The sequence below is a fragment of the Capra hircus genome, chromosome 7 (genome assembly GCF_001704415.2).
Source record: "Capra hircus breed San Clemente chromosome 7, ASM170441v1, whole genome shotgun sequence".
Lineage (NCBI taxonomy): Eukaryota > Metazoa > Chordata > Mammalia > Artiodactyla > Bovidae > Capra > Capra hircus.
In genome coordinates, this window is record NC_030814.1 from 31,209,765 (window position 1) to 31,231,889 (window position 22,125).

General features: G+C 37.0%; 1 protein-coding gene across 1 annotated transcript in view; it reads right to left on the minus strand.

Annotated features, from left to right (window-relative positions):
- Window positions 18,893–22,125, minus strand: part of LOC102187402 (teneurin-2) — an 85,063-nt gene continuing 81,830 nt past the window's right edge. The window contains exon 2 of the mRNA XM_018050075.1: window positions 18,893–19,245. Coding sequence (XP_017905564.1) covers window positions 18,953–19,245 — 293 coding nt within the window. The 3' untranslated portion in view covers window positions 18,893–18,952. The remainder of the gene's footprint in view (window positions 19,246–22,125) is intronic.

Sequence of the window (22,125 nt, forward strand, 5' to 3'; positions counted from 1 at the left end):
TGAATTTCCCTCAGAATAAAGACCACAATTTTTAAACTATCTATGATGCCCTACATTACCTAGCCCGACCTCTCTATCCTTATGTCCTTTTACTCTTCCCAATTTGCATTCTGCTGCAATCACACTGACTTCCTTGAATACACCAGGAATAATCCTGCATTAAAGTCTTTGCACTCTTTTCCATCTGCCTGGGATGCCACAGCCCCAGAAATCTGCATAGTCAATTCCATTTCACAGCTAACTTCCTTGTCTCCTTTAAGTTTTATTTGTTTGAATATCAGCTTTTTAATAAAGCCTTTCCAGCACCTCAGACATACAGCCATTTAATACCACAAAACCACAGCACATATAATACTTCCAACTATCTTTATTCTCCACTTTTCTTTTTTTCTATAGCATTTATCACATTCTAGGATAGTTTCCTTCTTTCCTTCCTTCTTTCCTCTTCTTGTCTGTCTTCCCTCTGTCCGTTTCCCTCACTTGCTTTCCTTCCTTCCTTCTTCTCTCTATTCATTTATTTTAATTGTTATCTCTCAAGTAGAATTTGAGTTCCAAGAGGGTAGAAATCTTTTTCTAGCTTGTTCATTGATATGTCCTAAGCATAATAAACAATAGGTGGTCAATAAATATTACGAATGAAGTAAAAGTTGATAGTTAAACATTATTGTCACTCATTACTCTACATATTTTGAAATTATCCTGGAGACCAGTTAACCAATCATATGAGAAGCCCATCTCATTGACTTATGTTCCTGGTCTAGTCCACTGTCCCTTTTAAAATTAATATATTTTTCTCTTTCTAGGTAATGAGTAACTCATTGAGTTTGTCTCCTTTGATTGAAATAGCAGAGTTATGGAGAGGAAAGAAAATGAGAATTTGGATTGAGAGATTCTGCTGCCATGCTAAACTGGAAGCCTTTTGATTTAATGAAAATCAAAGAAGCATGAATGAGTACAGAACTACTATCTGTAAGCCAGTATGTTTTCAGTCTCTTTCAGGTGATCCTTCTCCTCTACCCAACATGTGCTATTCAGAGTTTGTTCCTGGCTCTTTTTTCTCCCTTCTCTGCTTTCTCCTTGTGTGAGCTCTTCCATGGATGTAAAGAGATGACTGTCATGCTGTTGAATTTCAAACTGAGGTCTCCAGTTTGGCACTCCCCTCTAAGTTTCATTTTTTAATAATTATGTCACAGTTATCTTTCTATTTGGATGTCTTATGTTACTTAACAATGTCCAAAATGAAACTGTTTTAGCCCCCCAAATCCCATCCTTTCCAAGTACCCCCCATCTTAGTAATCAGGAATTCCTTCAATCACTAAAGTCAGCAATTCTTGATAGCTCTATTTTCATCAGCACCTACATTCAAATCAGCATCAAGTTCTATATATTCTAGTTCCAAAATGCATCTCAAAGCATATACTTCTCTATCTTAATGAGGTCTACACCATTTCCCCTTAATTCCAAAACAAATGGATAAATAAAATGCTAAAGAATTCAAAGGAGTAGAAATTCATTTGTAGTTAAAGAGACCAAAATAGTTTCACAAAGGACTTGGCATCTTAAATACTTCTTTGATGATGTACAGAAACGTGATAGATGGGCAGGTTTGGAGATAACAATGAGAGCGAAGGGAACAGGACAAACATGGTGCTGGAGGAGACGGTATGCGCTGGGAAAAAGTAAGAGTCCAGTTGGGCTGGAGCTGAAAATACATTTAGAGAAGTGGGAGCAAGGGCCAAAAATGTAAAATTGGACTATGTTGTGGAGGGCCTGAAATACCAGAGAGGGACAGATTAAGTTGATTTGTACACTTCCTGCCTTCCCAATGTGCCTTGTTGTTTGTAGCCATAAGTGTGTATCAGCGGAAGTGTATGACAGCCTGTATTCACTTAACTGTTCTGCAGTTCACTGGGGTCTTTTCCATTCTGAATATACTAGGTGATGTCCCAGAACACAGAACTTTCGCTACTCTTTTTTTCCCTACAACATCAATTATTAAGCAACTCTCTATATTAGTAAAGCCATATGCTTATTATAACAGTAATTGCTTCCCCATGATTATTTTCAGAGTATTTCTTTATGTACGGAGATATTTATCTCACATGCAAAACTACCTATTTTGTAAAAACACCAATAGCTGGAATACCACTGTGTTTATGATTACTATCCTCATTGAATCAAAAGCACCAGAGATGGAGGAAGTTTTAAGAATATTTAATACATCATTTAGTTGATTCTATCTCCTCAAGGTGCCTTGCAGATTGTCTTAGCAGATGTGAATTTCCTTTCATCATGTGGAATGCAATTCTATCCTTGGTTTGTTATAAATTAACAATCTGAAATAAAAGTCCTGCATTCTGAACAACAGCTGAAATATTCAATTAGAAAAAAATTCCTTAACTTACTCAGAGCTAACTTTTCTTCTTTGGTTAATGAAACTATTTAAAAATGGTTTTCTACCTCTCAAGCCTGATAGATTAAGTGTGTGTGTGGGTAGGTGGGTAGGTGGGTGTTGAGTTGGCCAAAAAGATTGTTTGGGTTTTTCTGTAACATTTTACAAATAAATTTGACTGAACTTTTGGCCAACCCAATATATATGTATTTCTATTTTATATATTTCTAATGTCTATTCTACAGAAAATAAGTCATATGATTTTGAGAATGTAGCCAAATGATTTTCACACCTGTAAATGAACATTGTAAACCATCTGCAGAAGTAACAAAGCACAACAAGACTTACTCTGGCATCACCATAGGCATTGCCAAAGTTAGTACAAACAGAAAAATGAGGACAATTCTAACATCTTCTCACCTGGAGAGACTATTTAAATCAAGAAATAAGAAATATAAATAGACAATAAACACATGACTAGTTTCTCAGCCTTTGTATTCAAATAAATAAAAACATTTTCATTAATAAATTTTAAAAAATCAAGATAATTTTCAGGACTTCTAAGCACAATGTGTGTGTCAGGTCATTTGAACTGAGTCTTGGTTTGAGGGTAAACATTTCTATAAAGTAATTTGTTGAAAAGGATTACCATTTTACATAACCATGTATGTACTCAATCTTCTAGGAATTTATTCTAGGAAAAGAATTAGTGATATGCACAGGAATTTAGCTTCAAGGATTTTATTCATCATCCTATCCTTTATTGCTTCTAAAATAAGTTAAACACCCACTGAAAGAAAATAGAGGAAATGTCTCCTGTTATAAAAGTTCTATGAAAGCTTTAACTATTGCAGAAAATATTTAATGTCATAGGGAAAGGTTATAACAGATTTACTGGGGAAAAAGAAGCCATGACACCAACTTTGTACAAATATTCACACTGCACACACACATATACACACAGCACACATACTGTAAAAATATGCACGAAAATATAAACCATGGTTATTTCTGGTGTCAAATTACAGGTGACTTTTATTCTTTTTCAAGCTTCTCTATATGTGTGTATGTATGTGTGATATATGCTCATATGCATATTTTTACATATTTTAGATATACTTTGCATAAGTATATCATTTACACATGCGTATATTTATACACATATATACATACCAGGTCAGTAGTTGCTCAATATGCTACTGGAGAACAGTGGATAAATAACTCCAGAAAGAATGAAGAGATAGAGACAAAACAAAAACACCACCCAGTTGTGGATGTGACTGGTGATGAAAGTAAATTTGGATACTGTAAAGAACAATATTGCACAGGAACCTGGAATGTTAGGTCCATGAATCAAGGCAAATTGGAAGTGGTCAAACAGGAGATGGCAAGAGTGAATATTGACATCTTAGGAATCAGTGAAATAAAATGGACAGGAATGGGTGAATTTAACTCAGATGACCATTAAATTATATCCATTACTGTGGGCAAGAATCCCTCAGAAGAAATGGAGTAGCCATCATAGTCAACAAAAGAGACTGAAATGCAGTACTTGGATGCAATCTCAAAAATGACAGAATGATCTCTGTTCGTTTCCAAGGCAAACCATTCAGTAACACAGTAATCCAAGTCTATGCCCCAACCACTAATGCTGAAGAAGCTGAAGTTGAATGGTTCTATGAAGACCTACAAGAACTTTTAGAACTAACACCCCAAAAAGTTGTCCTTTTCATTATAGGGGACTGGAATGCAAAAGGAGGAAGTCAAGAGATAGCCTGGAGTAACAGGCAAATTTGGCCTTGGAGTACAAAACAAAGCAGGTCAAAGGCTAACAGAGTTTTGCCAAGAGAATGCACTGGTCATAGCAAGCACCTCTTCCAACAACACAAGAGAAGACTTTACACATTGACATCACCAGATGGTCAACTGAAATTAGACTGATTATATTCTTTGCAGCCAAAGATGGAGAAGCTCTATAAAGTCAGCAAAAACAATACCAGTAGCTGACTGTGGCTCAGACCATGAACTCTGTATTGCCAAATTCAGACTTAAACTGAAAACAGGGAAAACCATTAGACCATTCAGGTATGACCTAAATCAAATCCCTTATGATTATATAGTGGAAGTGACAAATAGATTCAAGGGATTAGATCTGATAGATAGAGTGCCTGAAGAACTATGACGCAGGTTTGTCACATTGTGCAGGAGACAGGGATCAAGACCATCCCCAAGAAAAAGAAATGCAAAAAGGCAAAATGGTTGTCTGAGGAGGCCTTACATATAGCTGAGAAAAGAAGAGAAGCTAAGGGCAAGGGAAGTAGGAAAAATATTCCCATTTGAATGCAGAGTTCCAAAGAATAGCGAGAGATAAGAAAGTCTTCCTCAGTGATCAATGCAAAGAGATAGAGGAAACAATAGAATGGGAAAGACTAGAGATCTCTTCAAGAAAATTAGAGATAGCAAGGGAATACTTCATGCAAAGATGGGCTCAAAAAGGACAGAAATGGCATGGACTTGACAGAAGTAGAAGATATTAAAAAGAGGTGGCAAAAATACACAGAAGGACTATACAGAAAAGATCTTAATGAGCCAGATAACCATGATAGTGTGATCACTATCTAGAGCAAGACATCCTGGAATGCGAAGTCAAGTGGGCCTTAGGAAGCATCACTACGAACAAAGCTAGTGGAGGTGATGGAATTCCAGGTGAGCTATTTCAAATCTTAAGAAATGATGCTGTGAAAGTGCTGCACTCAATATGCCAGTAAATTTGAAGAACTCAGCAGCAGCAACAGGACTGGAAAAGATCAGTTTCCATTCCAATCCCAAAGAAAGGCAATGCCAAAGAATGCTCAAACTACCACACGATTGCACTCATCTCACATGCTAGCAAAATAATGCTCAAACTCTCCAAGACAGACATGAACAGTGTGAACTTCCAGATGTTCAAGTTGGATTTAGAAAAGGCAGCAGAACCAGAGATTCAACTGCCAACATCCATGGGATTATTGAAAAAGCAAGAGTTCCAGAAAAACATCTACTTCTCCTTTATTGACTATGCCAAAGCCTTTGACTGTGTGGATCACAAAAAACTGTAGAAAATTCTTCAAGAGATGAGAATACCAGAGCACTTGACCTGCCTCCAGAGAAATCTGTGTACAGGTCAAGAAGCAACAGCTATAGCTGTACATGGAATAACAGACTGGTTCCAAATTGGGAAAGCAGTATGCCAAGGCTGTATACTGTCACCTTGTTTATTTAACTTATATGCAGAGTACAGCATGTGAAATGCTGGACTGGATGAAGTACAAGCTGGGATCAAGATGTCCAGGAGAAATATCAATACCTCAGGTATGCAGAGACATCACCCTTATGGTAGAAAGTGAAGAAAATCTAAAGAGACTCTTGATGAAAGTGAAAAAGGAGAGTAAAAAAGTTGGCTTAAAGCTCAACATTCAGAAAACTAAGATCATGGCATCTGGTCCCATCACTTCATGGCAGATAAATGGGGATATAATTCAAACAGTGACAGATTTTATTTTCTAGGGCTCCAAAATCACTGCAGCCATGAAATTAGAGGACGCTTGCTCCTTGGAAGAAAAGCTATGACCAACCTAGACAGCAGATTAAAAAGCAGAGACATTACTTTGCCAACAAAGGTTCATCTAGTCAAAGCTGTTTTTTTTTTTTTTTTTCCAGTAGTCATGTGTGGATGTGAGAGTTGGAATATAAAGACAGCTGAGTGCCAAAGAATTGATGCTTCTGAATTGTATTGTTAGAAAAGACTCTTGAGAGTCCCTTGGACTGTAAGGAGATCCAACCAGTCAATCCTAAAGGAAATCAATGCTGACTATGCATTGGAAGGACTGATGCTGAAGCTGAAACTCCAATACTTTGGCCACCTGATGTGAAGAACTGACTCAGTGGAAAAGACTCTGATGCTGGGAAAAACTGAAGGCAGGAGAAGGGGATGACAGAGGATGAGATGGTTGGATGGCATCACCGACTTGATGGACATGAGTCTGAGTAAGCTCCGGGAGTTGGTGATGGATGGAAAAGCCTGCTGTGCTGTAGTCCATGGGGCCGCAAAGAGTTGGAGACAACCGAGTGACTGAACTGAACTGATATTTATATACACATATTATGAGTGAATATATGTTAATACTATATATATATATTTCACCTTGGACACTATAAAGAATTAACCAAAAATTGGCATTTTTGTTTGTTTTTTGTTTTCCAAAGCCTTTACTAGTACTAAAGAAAAAATGGTAGCATTAGGAGTCCCTTTTGAGAGTCCAGGTAGCTGAGACTCTTTAGAAAGCAATGAAGAGGACAACACTGTGTATCAAATCCTCTGGCACCTGGTAAATTTATTTACTGTTACTAAAACAATGCTCTTTCTAAATACAATACCCACCTTAAAATGCTAGCAGAAGAACAAAATAAATTCCAAATACTAAGATGAGAGAATTATGAAATTAACTTTATGAAAAAGAAATAATTTAGAGAAAATTATAAGGACAAATAGAAAGCTTGAAAGAAAAAAATAAATGTATCTCTTTATAGCCTGATTTTTTTAAAAAAATGAAGATAAAAATATAAAAGATTAGGGATGAAAAGCGAAACCACACTTACAGAAGAAGTTTAACAAATTACATGAAAATATGACTTCAGAAGAGCAACAAGAAATATAAAATACATTCAATACAGAAGCAGAGATAATCTTCAAGAAACTAATAATCAACGAGGAATAGTCCTAGCTAATGTTCACCTACAACACACTAACTGTTCCTATAAAAATAATATCATGACTTATACATAGCTATATTTGATGCTATTTTATTATTTAATCATGTGATTAAAAAAAAATAAACACTGGATCTGGCTGATGTAATACTGTACTATATGTGTAAGCATAATAGATTGCTCTGTAGGGAACATCCAGTGTTCTCTATGAGATTCAAATTAGATGCTCTCAAATTTTAATATTTTAACTATAAATATTCAGTGTTCACATGCTAATGACAACTTAATTCTTCCTGTTGAAACATCAAGAAGCAGGATTCTCTGTGGTCTAGAGATTTCTTGGGTCCTCCTACCTAAATTATAGCTCCTCTCTCTAATATCACTACTTATAATTTTATTACCTTCCTGTCCAAACACTGGTTGTGTGCATATGTATGTGTGTGCTTTAATCAGATGTTTTCTAAAACATTACATTTCCTACTCAAATAAACTTTTAATTATTCTCTAATTCTTCCTAGTCAGAACACAACTGAAAGCTCTTGGTCATTCTGTTCCTACACTTCTACTATTAGGTATCTACTGCTGTCCAGTGACATCACTATGCTCCCATTCGTCTGGCTTTAGTTGCCATTTAGAGGAAGATAACATTTCTGAAAAATCACCATCATCCTTGCACCATTTCCTGTCCCCAACCATGACACACATTGCTTTTCATTCATTTGGAATATCCGTCATCTTATTCCCACTTATGTAAGCTCTAATCCTCATTTACTACCTAATTATTAATGAAACAATCTCCTTGAAGCTGCGCCTACTATACCTGACCATCAGCACACCATCAGCTGATGCATACGATGTTTGCATTCTCATTTCTCTATAAATGTACAGTGATGCTTGCTTTCTTCAATGAACAGTGAAGTAAATATTGCTATCTATCCATAAAAGAACCGAAAGTTGACACAAGCACTGAGAGAAGAAAATAGGAATTGTATTAAAAAAGAGTAAAGTATGATTGGTACAGAAGTTCTAAATGACAAGAAAGACAATCTATTAGGCTGCCACAAGATAACCGGTTATCCAAGTATTCCCAGGCGAGACTGTTGCTTAGACTTCATCTCCTGGGAAACAGAACACCTAAAACAACAGTGATTTAACATACTGTTGTATACATGTATCAACATAAAAATTCTGGATACACTTCTAATATATACATTTCTGCATTTATGTAATGTATCATATATGTGTGTTCAGTTCAGTCGCTCAGTCATGTCCGACTCTTTGAGACGCCATGAATTGCAGCACGCCAGGCCTCCCTGTCCATCACCAACTCCCAGAGTTTACTCAGAGTCATGTCCCTCGAGTTGGTTATGCCATCCAGCCATCTCATCCACTGTTATCCCCTTCTCCTCCTGCCCCCAATCCCTCCCAGCATCAGTCTTTTCCAGTGAGTCAACTCTTCGCATGAGGTGGCCAAAGTACTGGAGTTTCAGCTTTAGCATCATTCCTTCCAAAGAAATCCCAGGGCTGATCTCTTTCAGAATGGACTGGTTGGATCCCCTTGCAGTCCAAGGGACTCTCAAGACTCTTCTCCAACACCACAATTCAAAAGCATCAATTCTTCGGTGCTCAGCCTTCTTCACAGTCCACCTCTCACATCCATACATGACCACAGGAAAAACCATAGCCTTGACTAGACAGACCTTAGTCAGCAAAGTAATGTCTCTGCTTTTCAATATGCTATCTAGGTTGGTCATAACTTTTCTTCCAAGAGTAAGCATCTTTTAATTTCATGGCTGCAGTCACCATCTGCAGTGATTTTGGAGCCCCCAAAATATAAAGTCTGACACTGTTTCCACTGTTTCCCCATCTATTTCCCATGAAGTGATGGGACCAGATGCCATGATCTTTGTTTTCTGAATGTTGAGCTTTAAGCCAACTATTTCACTCTCCACTTTTACTTTTATCAGCAGGCTTTTTAGTTCCTCTTCACTTTCTGCCATAATGGTGGTGTCATCTGCATATCTGAGGTTATTGATCTTTCTCCTGGCAACTTGATTCCAGCTTGTGCTTCTCTTCCAGCCCAGAGTTTCTCATGATGTACTCTGCATATAAGTTAAATAAGCAGAGTGACAATATACAGCCTTGACGTACTCCTTTTCCTATTTGGAACCAGTCTGTTGTTCCATGTCCAGTTCTAACTGTTGCTGGGTGTGTCTAAATACACTAATATTTCACATGCACTACAAAATATACTCAAAAATACAAGTTTTAAATGATAAAAAGTACATTTAAATTAAACCTTCCATTTTGTTTTTGCAACCCAGTGAATCATGATGTTTAAATCACATTTTAGAAATGTGATTCTACTAATTTTAACAAGAAGGTTTTGTCAAAGAATGGAGAAATTAGTTCATTGATGTGGTAATCATTTCTAGATGCAGGGTTGGGTGGGAGGCTGAAGTCCTGGGGGAAGAGATCAGTTGTGGGAAGGGAGGAGAAACAGAGAAGAATATATCTTATGCTATAATAAATCAAGCTCCCCACCAAATCACATATTATTTCTCTGACAACTCAAACTGGTTCAGTGCCACCAAGAAGCAAGAGTTCTTAAGTGGGAACTGAGTGAATATGGACCCAGTAACTTGCATTCTGATTTACACAGAAAAAACACTATTCTTGGAACAGTGGCTTGAGGCCTTATAGATGACCAACAGAGTTCAAATAAAAAAGATCAACCCATACCTCTCTCTCTCTTCTCTTTCTCCTAAAAATATACACTAGAAAATATCTACAGGACTCATTCTGGCATTTTCATAAGATCTTATGATACCAACTCCCTGGAATTTGATCAACGTCTATTCCTTATGTTTCCATCCTATTTCTCTCAATAACATCCCTCTTCCCAACCTAACTCCCCTGAGTGTACACACAACACAGACGCATAAAGAGGAATGCATAGTTTTGTATAATGCTGAGCATCCATCAGAGACTCCTTAATTTTTTTCAGAAATAAAATAAGGACTCCTCTCCCCCAACACTGGTTGGACCATCAAAAAAGCAAGAGAGTTCTAGAAAAACATCTACTTCTGCTATATCGACTACGCCAAAGCCTTTGACTGTGTGGACCACAACAAACCATGGAAAATTCTGAAAGAGATGGGAGTACCAGACCACCTGACCTGCCTCCAGAGAAATCTGTATTCAGGTCAAGAAGCAACAGCTAGAACCAGTCATGGAACAACAGACTGGTTCCAAATTAGGAAAGGAGTATGTCAAGGCTGTATACTGTCACCTTGCTATTTAACTTCTATGCAGATCATGCGAAATGCCGGGCTGGATGGAGCACAAGTTGGAATCAAGATTGCCGGGAGAAATATCAATAACCTCAGATATGCGGATGACACTGCCCTTATAGCAGAAAGCGAAGAAAATCTAAAGAGACTCTTGATGAGAGTGAAAGAGGAGGGTGAAAAAGTTGGTTTAAAACACAATATTCAAAAAACTAAGATCATGGCATCTGGTCCCATCACTTCATGGCAAATGGATGGGGAAACAAAAGAAACAGTGACAGATGACTTTTTGTTTTTTTCTTGGGCCCCAAATTCACTGTGGATGGTCACTGCAGCCCTGAAATTAAAAGACATTTGCTCCTTGGAAGAAAAGCTATGACCAACCTAGATAGCATATGAAAAAGCAGAGACATTATTTTGCAAACAAAGGTCTGCCTAGTCAGAGCTATGGTTTTTCCAGTAGTCATGTGTGGATGTGAGAGTTGGACCCTAAAGAAAGCTGAGCACCGAAGATTTGATGCTTTTGAACTGTGGTGTTGAAAAAGACCTTTGAGAGTCCCTTGGACTGCAAGGAGATCCAACCAGTCCATCCTAAAGGAGATCAGTCCTTGGTGTTCATCGGAAGGACTGATGCTGAAGCTGAAACTCCAATACTTTGGCCACCTCACGCGAAGAGTTGACTCATTGGAAAAAACCCTGATGCTTGGAAAGACTGGGGGCAGGAGGAGAAGGGGACGACAGAGGATGAGATGGTTGAATGGCATCAGTGACTCGAAGGACGTGAATTTGAGTATGCTCCTGAGTTGGTGATGGACAGGGAAACCTGGTGTGCTGCAGTCCATGGGGTCACAAAGGGTTGGACATGACTGAGTGACTGAACTGACTCTCTCCCCCACAAATTGATGTGTCTCCTTATCTGGGATTACTTAGCTTACTTTTCATTGATGCTGAATTAAACAGAACATAGTTTTACCAGCATCATATACTTCATGTGTACAAAAATATGCATTAAGTAACGTGCACTACCTTCCAATTTTTATAAAAAAATATATATTTCAAGGATCCTATTGGATCAGTGAATGTATGACAGTGTATTTCCTGCATAAACTACACTATAAATAAATACTTTCTGAATCTTCTCTTGTTTATTGGAAACTTGTAAACTATTTCTTCTTGTGTTCCACTCTCTCCACGTACATCCATGCCCCGCTTTCTTATGTTTAACACAAGCAGAAATGGTATTACTATAGTATTGATCTCTTCTACCCTCCTAATGCCGATATAAACCTCCAGGAATGGAGACTCCAGTCAACTCAAATATTTCAGTCCACTCCATTTGTAAACATGCTTGTATTTCACTCACTCTTTCTCTTTCACAAAGAGTCGGACACGACTGAGTGACGGAACTGAACTGAACTTCGTCTTTCACAAATATCCTCAGGATACAAAGAGAACTGGGAGTATATTGTGCTGTGACTAAGTTATCCCTGAGTAATACTTGGGTGTCCTGCTTATCCACTTGTAGACAATTGTGTCTAAGTTTATGGAGCATCATTTATGAATCACTTTTTCCCAACTCAGCATCACCCAATATTGCTCCCAGTCTTTCTCTCTTGGGGAGCTGGAGGTCCTGACATACCTCTGTACTTTCCTTTTCTAGCCTTTATTATTTTTCACTTGATTGTACCAGACTCTATGAACTACTTGCTTGATCAAAATTAAACATACCACAAAGTCATTTTCTTCCTCTTTGAATGAATGGCTTCTGCCTGAAAAGCCTGAGTTTTCCTTAATCAGCTGAAGTAGCTAAAGTTTTTAAAATAGATTCTCCCTTCATTTATTTCCTGAAAGTCCATCTACACACTTCTATATTAAAATAACTTAAATATATGCATTAAAATGAAAGATTCTGACTTTAATTTTTCAGTACTTCAGGGCATTTACTTCAGAAGAAACAAATTGTATATTACTCACGTTATCATCCCCCAAGTCCACACAGTTACTTTATTAATTTCCAAACTAAACTGATTTTCACTTGATTTCATTTTATTGGAACCCCTGTAAACTGTTTTAGAAATTTGATAAAGCAAAATGAAACATCCTACAGATGAGCCAAACTTACAAAAAGCAGTTGATATTACTATGCTAAACACATTAACTTAAGCTACAATGGCCGTTTTCTAGCTTTCATTCTACACTTTTATGAACTCTGATCGCCCTACAGTTTGTAACACAAGGTCAAGGTTGGTCATTCGAGTGCTTACAAAGGCTAAATCAGACCTTAACTGAGAGGAGTTGCCTGGAGGGAGCCCAGGTGAGTTAGAAGACATCGGTTTAACAAGAACGGCTTTGGTTACTGCTTCTACGCCTGTTTGTCCGGAGGGAGACCTGGACAAATGCTATTGGGTCTTATACATTGAAGAGAAGCCAAAAATAAAAATTTCTAATATGAAATCTCCCTTTCTTAAAGTGTGGATTAGTAACATACAATGTTTAAACACTGCACTGACCGAATGAAATAACTAACCAGCAGGATCTGGCTCATAGACTATATAGTCATCCCCTCTGCTATTGATGACTATTCTATGACTCACTCACTCTATTCCTTTACAATTCCTGAAGTTGAGTTTAGGGAAACCCTGAAACGACAATTTTCTAGGCAGTTCCTTCAGCTAGTAACCAAAAAATGTTACCAGTAACATTTTTACGTTTGTGTATAATCATATAGACGTAAGTACGTATCTGCACTTTGTTTTATTTATTAATACAAGCCTATCACTTGAAAATTCCCCCTTCCACTCACAAGCCCTGGTTTTTAGAATGGGTAACTCTAATCTCTCATTACTTTTCTTATGCACTTCTCAAATACTTTTTGGTGTGATTTTAGGGTTGGAGCAATTCATCCTGATTCAGTTGTGTGTAGAAAATACATGCTATCAACTTCCTTCAGTCAGTTCAGTTCAGTTCAGTCGCTCAGTTGTGTCCGACTCTTTGCGACCCCATGAATCGCAGCACGCCAGGCCTCCCTGTCCATCACCATCTCCCGGAGTTCACTTAAACTCAGGTCCATCAAGTTGGTGATGCCATCCAGCCATAGATCAACTTCCTTAGTTTTCACTAATTTTATTTATGCCCTTAGTATTTGGTTACATCTCTCCCCCAACTTGTAAAGTTAACTTGATTCTTGACAAACAACAGCTTAACTGAAAAATGACCAAACAATAAATGAAAAAGTTAAGAGTTTTCTTCTGAGTTAAGAGGCTTCTAATCGGGAAGGGACAAGAATATGGTGCTGCTCACCGGGTGACTGCCTTTGCTCTTAACTGAAGCAAAACTACAGACATGAGAAACTCAGCAGCTTAAAAGCAAACGATTATCCACCAAGCCCAATGTCTCCCCGAAGGCCTGGAGATTACACGTGTAATAATAAGGCTGCCCTTGCCAAAAGTAAGGCTTAATGCTTCATTTTATTTATTGTATTTATTGAATGGAGCCATTGCTTGATAGCCCCTGGGAGCATTAACAAACATGAAAGAAACCACCAAAGGAAAGAAATATATAAATAAGGAAAACCCATGCCACTAAAGTTTATAATTTGGAACACGCAGTCCTGTGAATCAGGCACATACTCTTATACTTCTTCAAGTGCCCTGTAACACGTTAGTTATGCAAGCATTGCTTAATTTGCCAAAAACTTGAATCTCTGAAGTCCCATATAGATATATTTGCAAAACACTGATCCTTTTGCTTCTTGGTTCTCTATTATGCCATGTGACGATGCGATATTCCTAAATTTTGCCTCTGATTCTGTATTATTATCAGTTGTACTTTAACATTGTGTAATCATTTATTTTGGACTCCCCTGAATAACTTATTGTAAGATAAGGTGCCCCTATGACCTCTAGTATGTGGACTTGCAGGGAATTGGGCCAGGGTTATTACAATCAAATCATCCTTGCATTTAGGAAGAGAAACGACTAAGAAACTGTGACATTTGGTTCTCAAGTCCTTCACTTTTTTTCTATCCATGATAACTCATTTCACATTCTTCTTTATAAATGTTACTCTTTCACATTTGCAAGGATAAAAATAGATAAAGCTTAGAAACACAATTTGAAATAATGGTCATCCAAAAGGGATTAAAGTGTGGTTTTTGTTTTGTTTTTGAAGGATTGAGGCAATATTTTCTTTAGCTACTGTGGAAGTTAAATAACCTACATATCAGCCTCAAAAGTACAAATTATTCCCCTATGATTTTTATAGTTACTTCATTAACTATTCTAACTCAGAACATTTTTACTTTCATGAAGAGCAAAATTATGAGCTCTTGGCTATTGTTGTCCGGCACTTATAGTAAAACTTTACATATGTTCCAGGCATTCTCTCTAATTTTTACATGTGGGCTGGTGGTGAAGAGAGGAGTAGAGTGGGTCATAAAACACAAAATAAATTTAAGAATACGTGAGAGGAATAGAGTGGGGCAGAAACCTACTGGCAGGTCTTAGGTGTGTTTAATTACAGGGCACTCTATTGTAAAATTTACTGAGGAGCTGGTTTTTGAAGGGACAAGTGAATGCAGTGCATTAGTTTGAGGCACCAATTTATAGACACTGTTGCTGGGACCAGGGAACTCCTTCATCCCATCCAAGTTCACACCTCAAGGCTCTATTAACCTGCAGCAAATACCGGGGTGTGCTCAAGTTCTCCAGCAGAGAGAGAAACACTACAGACCTCGTCCAAGAGGACTCGCAATCTAATAGCATCTGGATTCCACAAACACACTTCACACAAATCCATTATGTGCTAAGAGCCAGCTCACTTTGTAAATGCATTTGGTGAAATGTAATGGAATTAACCCAACATTTATATTTTCAACCTCAAAGTATATTAGGAGAATTATAAATTTCCCAGTTGACAACAGATGTAAATGAACATTGTCCTTATTTACTTTGGGTGGAAACAAACAGGGCAAAAGAAGGATATTTTTGCTAAAGCTTCATCCAAGGTCAGATTTGTTTTTATAATATCTGGCTTCCTATCCCAGAGCCAAGCTTATTTTCTTTGTTTTCTCCTGCCCCCCCACCCCCACCCCACCCCTCCATTTCTAGATTTCCAATAAAATAACTGAAACTAGAATTATGCTTTAAAAAAAAAAAAAAAAAACTCAAGGATATTTTTAAGTCCCCAAGGTGAAGAAACTGCCTAAGGGAGTCAAGGGTACGTAGACCAGGTTTTTTACAGTGTGTGCTATTTCGCATTTTTAAGAAGGCAATTAGTTATTCTTGTGTATTAGTGACTGCCCCATTTTCTCCATAACTCAGGTGATAAAAAGGGCCTTGGAGAGGATATATTTTAAGTGGGACATTTATTACCCCCAAAAAGGAATGATTCTAATTTAGAGTTACTGGGAAAGCCCTTTCTATAGATGCAGTCAAATTTCACAGCTGCAAAAATTTGGCCTTGCTGTTTGCAACTCACACTGCTGTTTCTAGCTAAGCCCTTGTTAGCTTAAAGATAGAGTTAAAGAATCTGATAAAATAACCTGAACATTAGCGTTTTATCTATTTAAAGCGATCCAACAGTGCAATATTAATTTGGTGGCCATGGAGTATATAAGATGCAGAGCCGTGAGTGGTGATAACCTTGAAGAATCTACACTGGGAAAAAGAAAAAAAAAGAAGGACATTCGTCTGTGTGTTCAGTGTGATGGGACTTTCAAGTTACTAGTTCCTAGTAGGTCATTTTTGCCACAGCAACAGGTACGAAGGACTGTTAGTAGTCAGCGATTTTTATTACATGAGTTTGAAGGTAGGATCCATGTTTTATGTTATAGAAAGTCAAGTTGATTTTTGAGACCTGTCTTGACTTGCTACCTACGCATAGCAAAAACCACAATTGGAGTTTTTTTTTTTTAAGGGAGATTTTAAATAAGAACTGTGAATATCTCTGTACCCCAAGATAGCACCATAAAAATGAAATAAAAATATATGGGGTCCAAAGAAGAGATTCATTCTGTGTCCACATACCCTTAAATATAAAATGAGATTGGAGACCTTCTTTCTCAAAGTGTAGATTCCCATTACTTCCTCTTCAAGAGAGACATACCTAAAAGGTTATTGATTTGGTTCTGAAGGACAGAGTGTTTATTATGGAGGAAGTCATGGCGGGGCACAAGTGTGAGAAATTAATGATGGCTTTGTACGTGTCCACGCTGTGGCATGGAACCAGTGGGCCAACTGTCAATCTATATGATAATACATTCCCAAACTTCAAAAAATCAGTCAGGTGAAAACGCATTGATTTTTTTGTGTGTGAGCTAAAAATAATTTGTCAAAAAGAAAGAGCAAGAAGTTGACTGAAGTAACACCTCAGTCTGCAGAGTAGCTCACACCACACTTTTTATTTGGTTAAGGAATTTCTGAGGTAATGTGGACAATTTCTTATTTTTATTTCTAGTCCCCAAGAGGAACAGAGCCTGAATTATCTATATCATTGGAATATGTAAAATACTGTAAAAATTAAAGTAGCGAAAAAGAACACAATCTATCTGTATGTTTTGAAACAACCATCTATTACCTTAACTTGAACTCTGACTTCAGAACCACTTTCATGCTCTGCCAAATGCAGGAACAAAAGAATTGCTTCCTGGTTCTAAGTGCATATCTACGTTCATGAAATTCTGACTATATTAGAACTAGCATTACTGTGAAAAATTATCACACTATATTTAAGGGATATTTCCTATCAGGACTTAGATTTATACAGAGTTGCCCCAGGTGAAAACTGTTTGAATACAGTGTTTCAAATTATATTGGAAAAAAGTGACTGCTATTGGTCTACCAAATACATCTTGACTTGTAAAATTCATTTCTCCCTAACGTTTGTAGGTAAATTCAAGGCAAGTATTTTTGCTCCCTTTGCTTCACTAGAAACCTCCCCTTGTTATCTGAGTTTTTAAGAGGTATATACATACCTTAAAGAATATAAATTCTAGAAATATGTATAGGTGATTCTTTATAGATCCTGCGAGACCAGCGAGAATTCCAACCAGAATATTTTCTAAAATACATTGTTTAAGATGTGCTGTAAGTTCTTGGATTACAAGTGATTTTATTTATTAGGCAATCAAACTGCCTGCGTTTAAATAATGTCTGACACACACCAAAGTTGAAATAGTATATCAGTAAATGGATTCAATGTATGCCTTTATGAAAACTTCTAAAAGTAATTTCCTATCAAATAAGCACCTTTAGAGTGTTGAATGTGCCAAGTGTCAGAATTTTGTTAAAATTCAAAAGGAGTCAAGTGCAGATTTTTCCTTAAGAGTACACCTTGATTAGCTACATGAACTGAGGCATAATAAGACACATTCCCTTGTCTCCACTAGAGAATAAACTATTTCAGAATTAAACATAAATTTAAATGCAATATGGTGACATCTTTTTGAATATACACGACTTACCCAGGATATGATGTATTAATATTTTCAACATGGTTTGAGGATTAAATGATATTTAGCTATGCTTTTGCATTTACAACAAGCTGTCTGCCTGCAAATTTCTTTTTTTTTAAATGCAAGAAAATACTTAGAGCTGCTTTAGTAGATGTTTACAATGTTTTATAGAAAACTTAACTGATCTACTTGTAAATATTTTAATGGTAATTCTTTTAGCAAACACAAAATCTATTCATAACAAACCACATAGCATTTGATGTTTTCTCCATAAATCCACCGTACCTAATGCAATTTATCTTTTAAAAAATGTTTTGGGCTCAACATGGTTCTGAGTTGCTAAGAAAGCCACAAATAAGCACCTTATCTCTTTAATGACTTGCTTGGGCTTTCCTATATTTACTGCTTAATGATCGGAAGCATTTAATTTTCAAAGTTTCATTAAAACCCATCTACAAAGCTGGAGGGATAAGCAATAGTGATTTGTGATAGAAGGTGTGGGAAGCCATTAACCTACATAGGTACCAAGGAGAAAAGTAAACATAGAAAGAATACTTTTCTGAAGACAAGTCTCTTCCTATTTGTCATTATTAAACTCCAGAGCATCTGTTCCAAGTTTGATCTTCAATACGGATATGAGGCATTGCTGCCTGGAAATGAAAGTCTAAGATAAGGTAGGATTCTTAAGAGATCTTCATGAAAAAAAATAACCCAGGTTGCCGTTTACTGGGAAGGGGAAATCAATACAAAGACCTAGAAACTTGTGGAGAGAGGACATTTTCTAGGTATAGGTCATAGTTTATCAAGTTGCCTCTTTTGCAATGTAATTTAGTTGCTAATAAGACCAACTGATGATGTCTGAATAGTGTGTTATCATCAAAATGAGATTTTAAAATTCTCTCCTCATTTCTTGTGTGTTCGAGGTTTGCTGGTTCATTTTTCCTCAGCTCAGTGTAGGGAGACAGGGTTGATTTAAAAGAAAATGAATGGTTTTATATGCCTCTTTATTAAAAAAATAAAAATCCCAAGCCCCACATGGTACAGTCCCCAAAATATTCAAAAAAATATTTAAGAAGCAGGCCTACCGTTCTCATCATCTGACTTATTTTCGTTGTCAGAATCAGTCAAAGTAAGGGCCGAGTTTTCACGACTGGACAGGCCGGAACTGCGCCTGGATTTTATCCCTCTCCCCCACAATCTGATGGCATGTTCTGGAGACATCCCTCCCTCTGTATCGGAGTCGGCGTCAGACCCTGTGCTCAGGGAGTAGCCCTGGTGAAGGATCCCCATGTCGGAACAGTAGCCACTTCGGTGTGGGGAGGGCTCACAGATTCCCAGTTCCGCAAGGGTGAAGTTAGTTCCTAGGGTGACAGCAAACAAAGAGACCGATTAAAATTTGCGAAATGATTTCAGATTTCAAATTAATTCTTACAAAAAGCAGACAGTTTTTCCTATTCAAAAAATATACCAGGTTTGCCATAGTATACAGCTAGGCAAGAGTATTAAGGCTATTAGGGTGTATTTGAGAACTACAGCAACAACAAAAAAAAACAACTGAGATTAATTTTAATCCTAGGACAGGATGTTCAGATTTTATTTCAAAAATTTCTAATTATTTACTGCTGTCTAGGTAGCACCAGGTAGCTGATAAAACACTGGATTTATAAGAAGAACTAATATATACCAAGCACTTCGTTTGCTCCAGGTTATCTTTTATTCTGTAATTTTTTTTCTTATGTTTAAAAAGTTCACAACTTTACGATGATGATAACATTACTATAATCATGTCATTAGGGAAACTGAGGAACAGAGAACTTAAGTGACTTACCCAAGGTCACACATCTAGACTGTAGCAAAACCTGGATCTGATCCTTGAGCAGTCTGTCTTCATGCCAAAGAAGCTTAATCCTCCAATAAATGGGAGTGGTGGCCAGGAGACCTGGGGACCAGTCCTAGCTTTCCACAGGTAAGTCCCATTGTGGCAACTCTTTTAACAACTTGAGCCTCAGTTTTCTCTTCTGTAAAATCTGGGTATTAATCTCTTAAATTCCTCTCAGAATCACTGTATGGTTTATATGTGATAAGATATATACCCAAATATTATTTTTCAAGTGAGTATAGGTAAGGTGTTACTTAATTCAGAATTGTAGGGATGGAGTCAGTCCATTTTTATTTATTTATTTTCAGTGAAGTATAGCTGATTTACAACTTACGTAAGTTTCAGGTGTACAGCAAAGTGAATCAGTTTTATTTATATATATATATATGTATATATATATATATATATATATATATATATACACACACATACGTATATCCACCTCTTTTTCAGATTTTTTCCCTGTATAGATTATTACAGAATACTAAGTAGAGTCTTCTGTGCTATACACTAGGTCCTTATTAGTTATCTATGTTATATATATAGTAGTATGCATATGATATACTCAACCTCTTAGTCTATCACTTCCCCCCTACATTTCCCCTCTGGTAACCATAATTTGACTGTAAGATCTGTGTTTCTGATTTGTAAATAAGTTCATTTGTACTATTTTAAAATCAGTTTCCACATATAAGTGATATCATATAAGACTGTTTTTAAATGATATCAATTTCTTTTTGCTAATACAATTGAAAACCACAAGTGAGTTTTATCACTGAAAGTGAATGTGTATACATTGGGAAGTAAAGGGATGGACCCCTAGTTTGAGGGGAAGCAAAAAAGAATAAGCATTTATTGAACACGTTCACACTACCATGTGTTGGGCATGGGGCCAGGTACTCTAATAGGCTTTATCTCATTTAAATCTCATAAAAGCACAGCAGTTTAGGTGTTAACCACTTTACAGGGAGGCTAAATACTGTCTCCAAGGTCACACCTGGGCAAGTGGCAGATCCATGGTTCACCCCTACATCTGTAGATCCCAAGTCTATGCTCTCTCTACAATGTCAAATGGTCTCGATCAAAAACCAGTCTGGCAACATTTTTGCACAGTGAATGTGCTATCTATTTGTATGCTTTAATAGCCAGCTTTTAAAAAGACATTTTAAGGTTTTACTGCATATTAGATGAAATCACGTGACACACTGTACTTACTGACATTTAAATCTGCCCCTATTCATGGACAATGAAAAAAATATATAATGAAGAAATGCACTCTTATGCTATTAATATCAATCAATGAAGAAAACCTAAATAACACAAAACTCATGGGTTTGTTTTCTCTCTATTGATTACATTAGAGCCACTCATTATTCAAACTCATGACATAATGAACACTATGAATGTCTACACACGTGATAGCGTTTCTCAGATTTTATTTTTAAGAAGCCCCAGACAACTGTGTATATTAACCTCATATGAAGTTAATTTGTCATAGACCTGAGTATTTTTATTCTGAGGCTTTATTGCACAATGGACTTCTGCAGCCTTCTTTTGCTGTGTTGATGGAATCAAATCTAATACTATACATAATTGTTCCTGGAGAGTGAAACTGTTCATTGGAGAGCCAACTCTACTACCTGTGTGGGGAAGAAGGATATGCTCACTGCCAATCAGCATAGTGCTAACTGGTTATTCCCTGAGCAGAGTTTCATGATGCTGCCTGAAATTCTCTACTCAATGTATTCTCTTCCAGATTGCATCCTTGGCAATTAGGTATTATCTTCTAATTGTATACTAAAATGTGTATTTCAGTTTTAGTAGTCTATAAAACTCAAATGGGTTCCTATATATCTGATATTATAACATTTCTCTCTATACTGTTGTTTTTCTCATGCTTCAGTCATTGGAAAAAAGTCATTTCACATGAGCATTCTTCCATCTTGCCTTCTGAGCTCAGGTTTACTCTGGAGGATCATGAGATACGCTGCTTCCTTTTCCTTCATTAAAGGAAAGAAGCCCAAACTAAAACATACATGTTTTTATTTCACATGTGGCAATTTTGATTCCATTTGAAATGGAGTGTGCATGTATTAAGGCAACACTCCTGATTATCTATTTCACATCTCATTATCTGGAACTAGGCTTCAAAGACCTCCTCACGAAAAGAGATACAGCCATGTGAGCAAGGGAAGGAGCCCATGTGCTCCTCAATCTGGGTACCAGAATTCATAGACAGGAAGCCTAAAACATGACGGGCTGTGGAATAAATGCAGTGCCCTTTCTTTGGTTAGAACATTTATTTGATGATAACAAATGAAAATACGTTTCTGTTAAACTTGAAACAAACATGAGCTCTTCA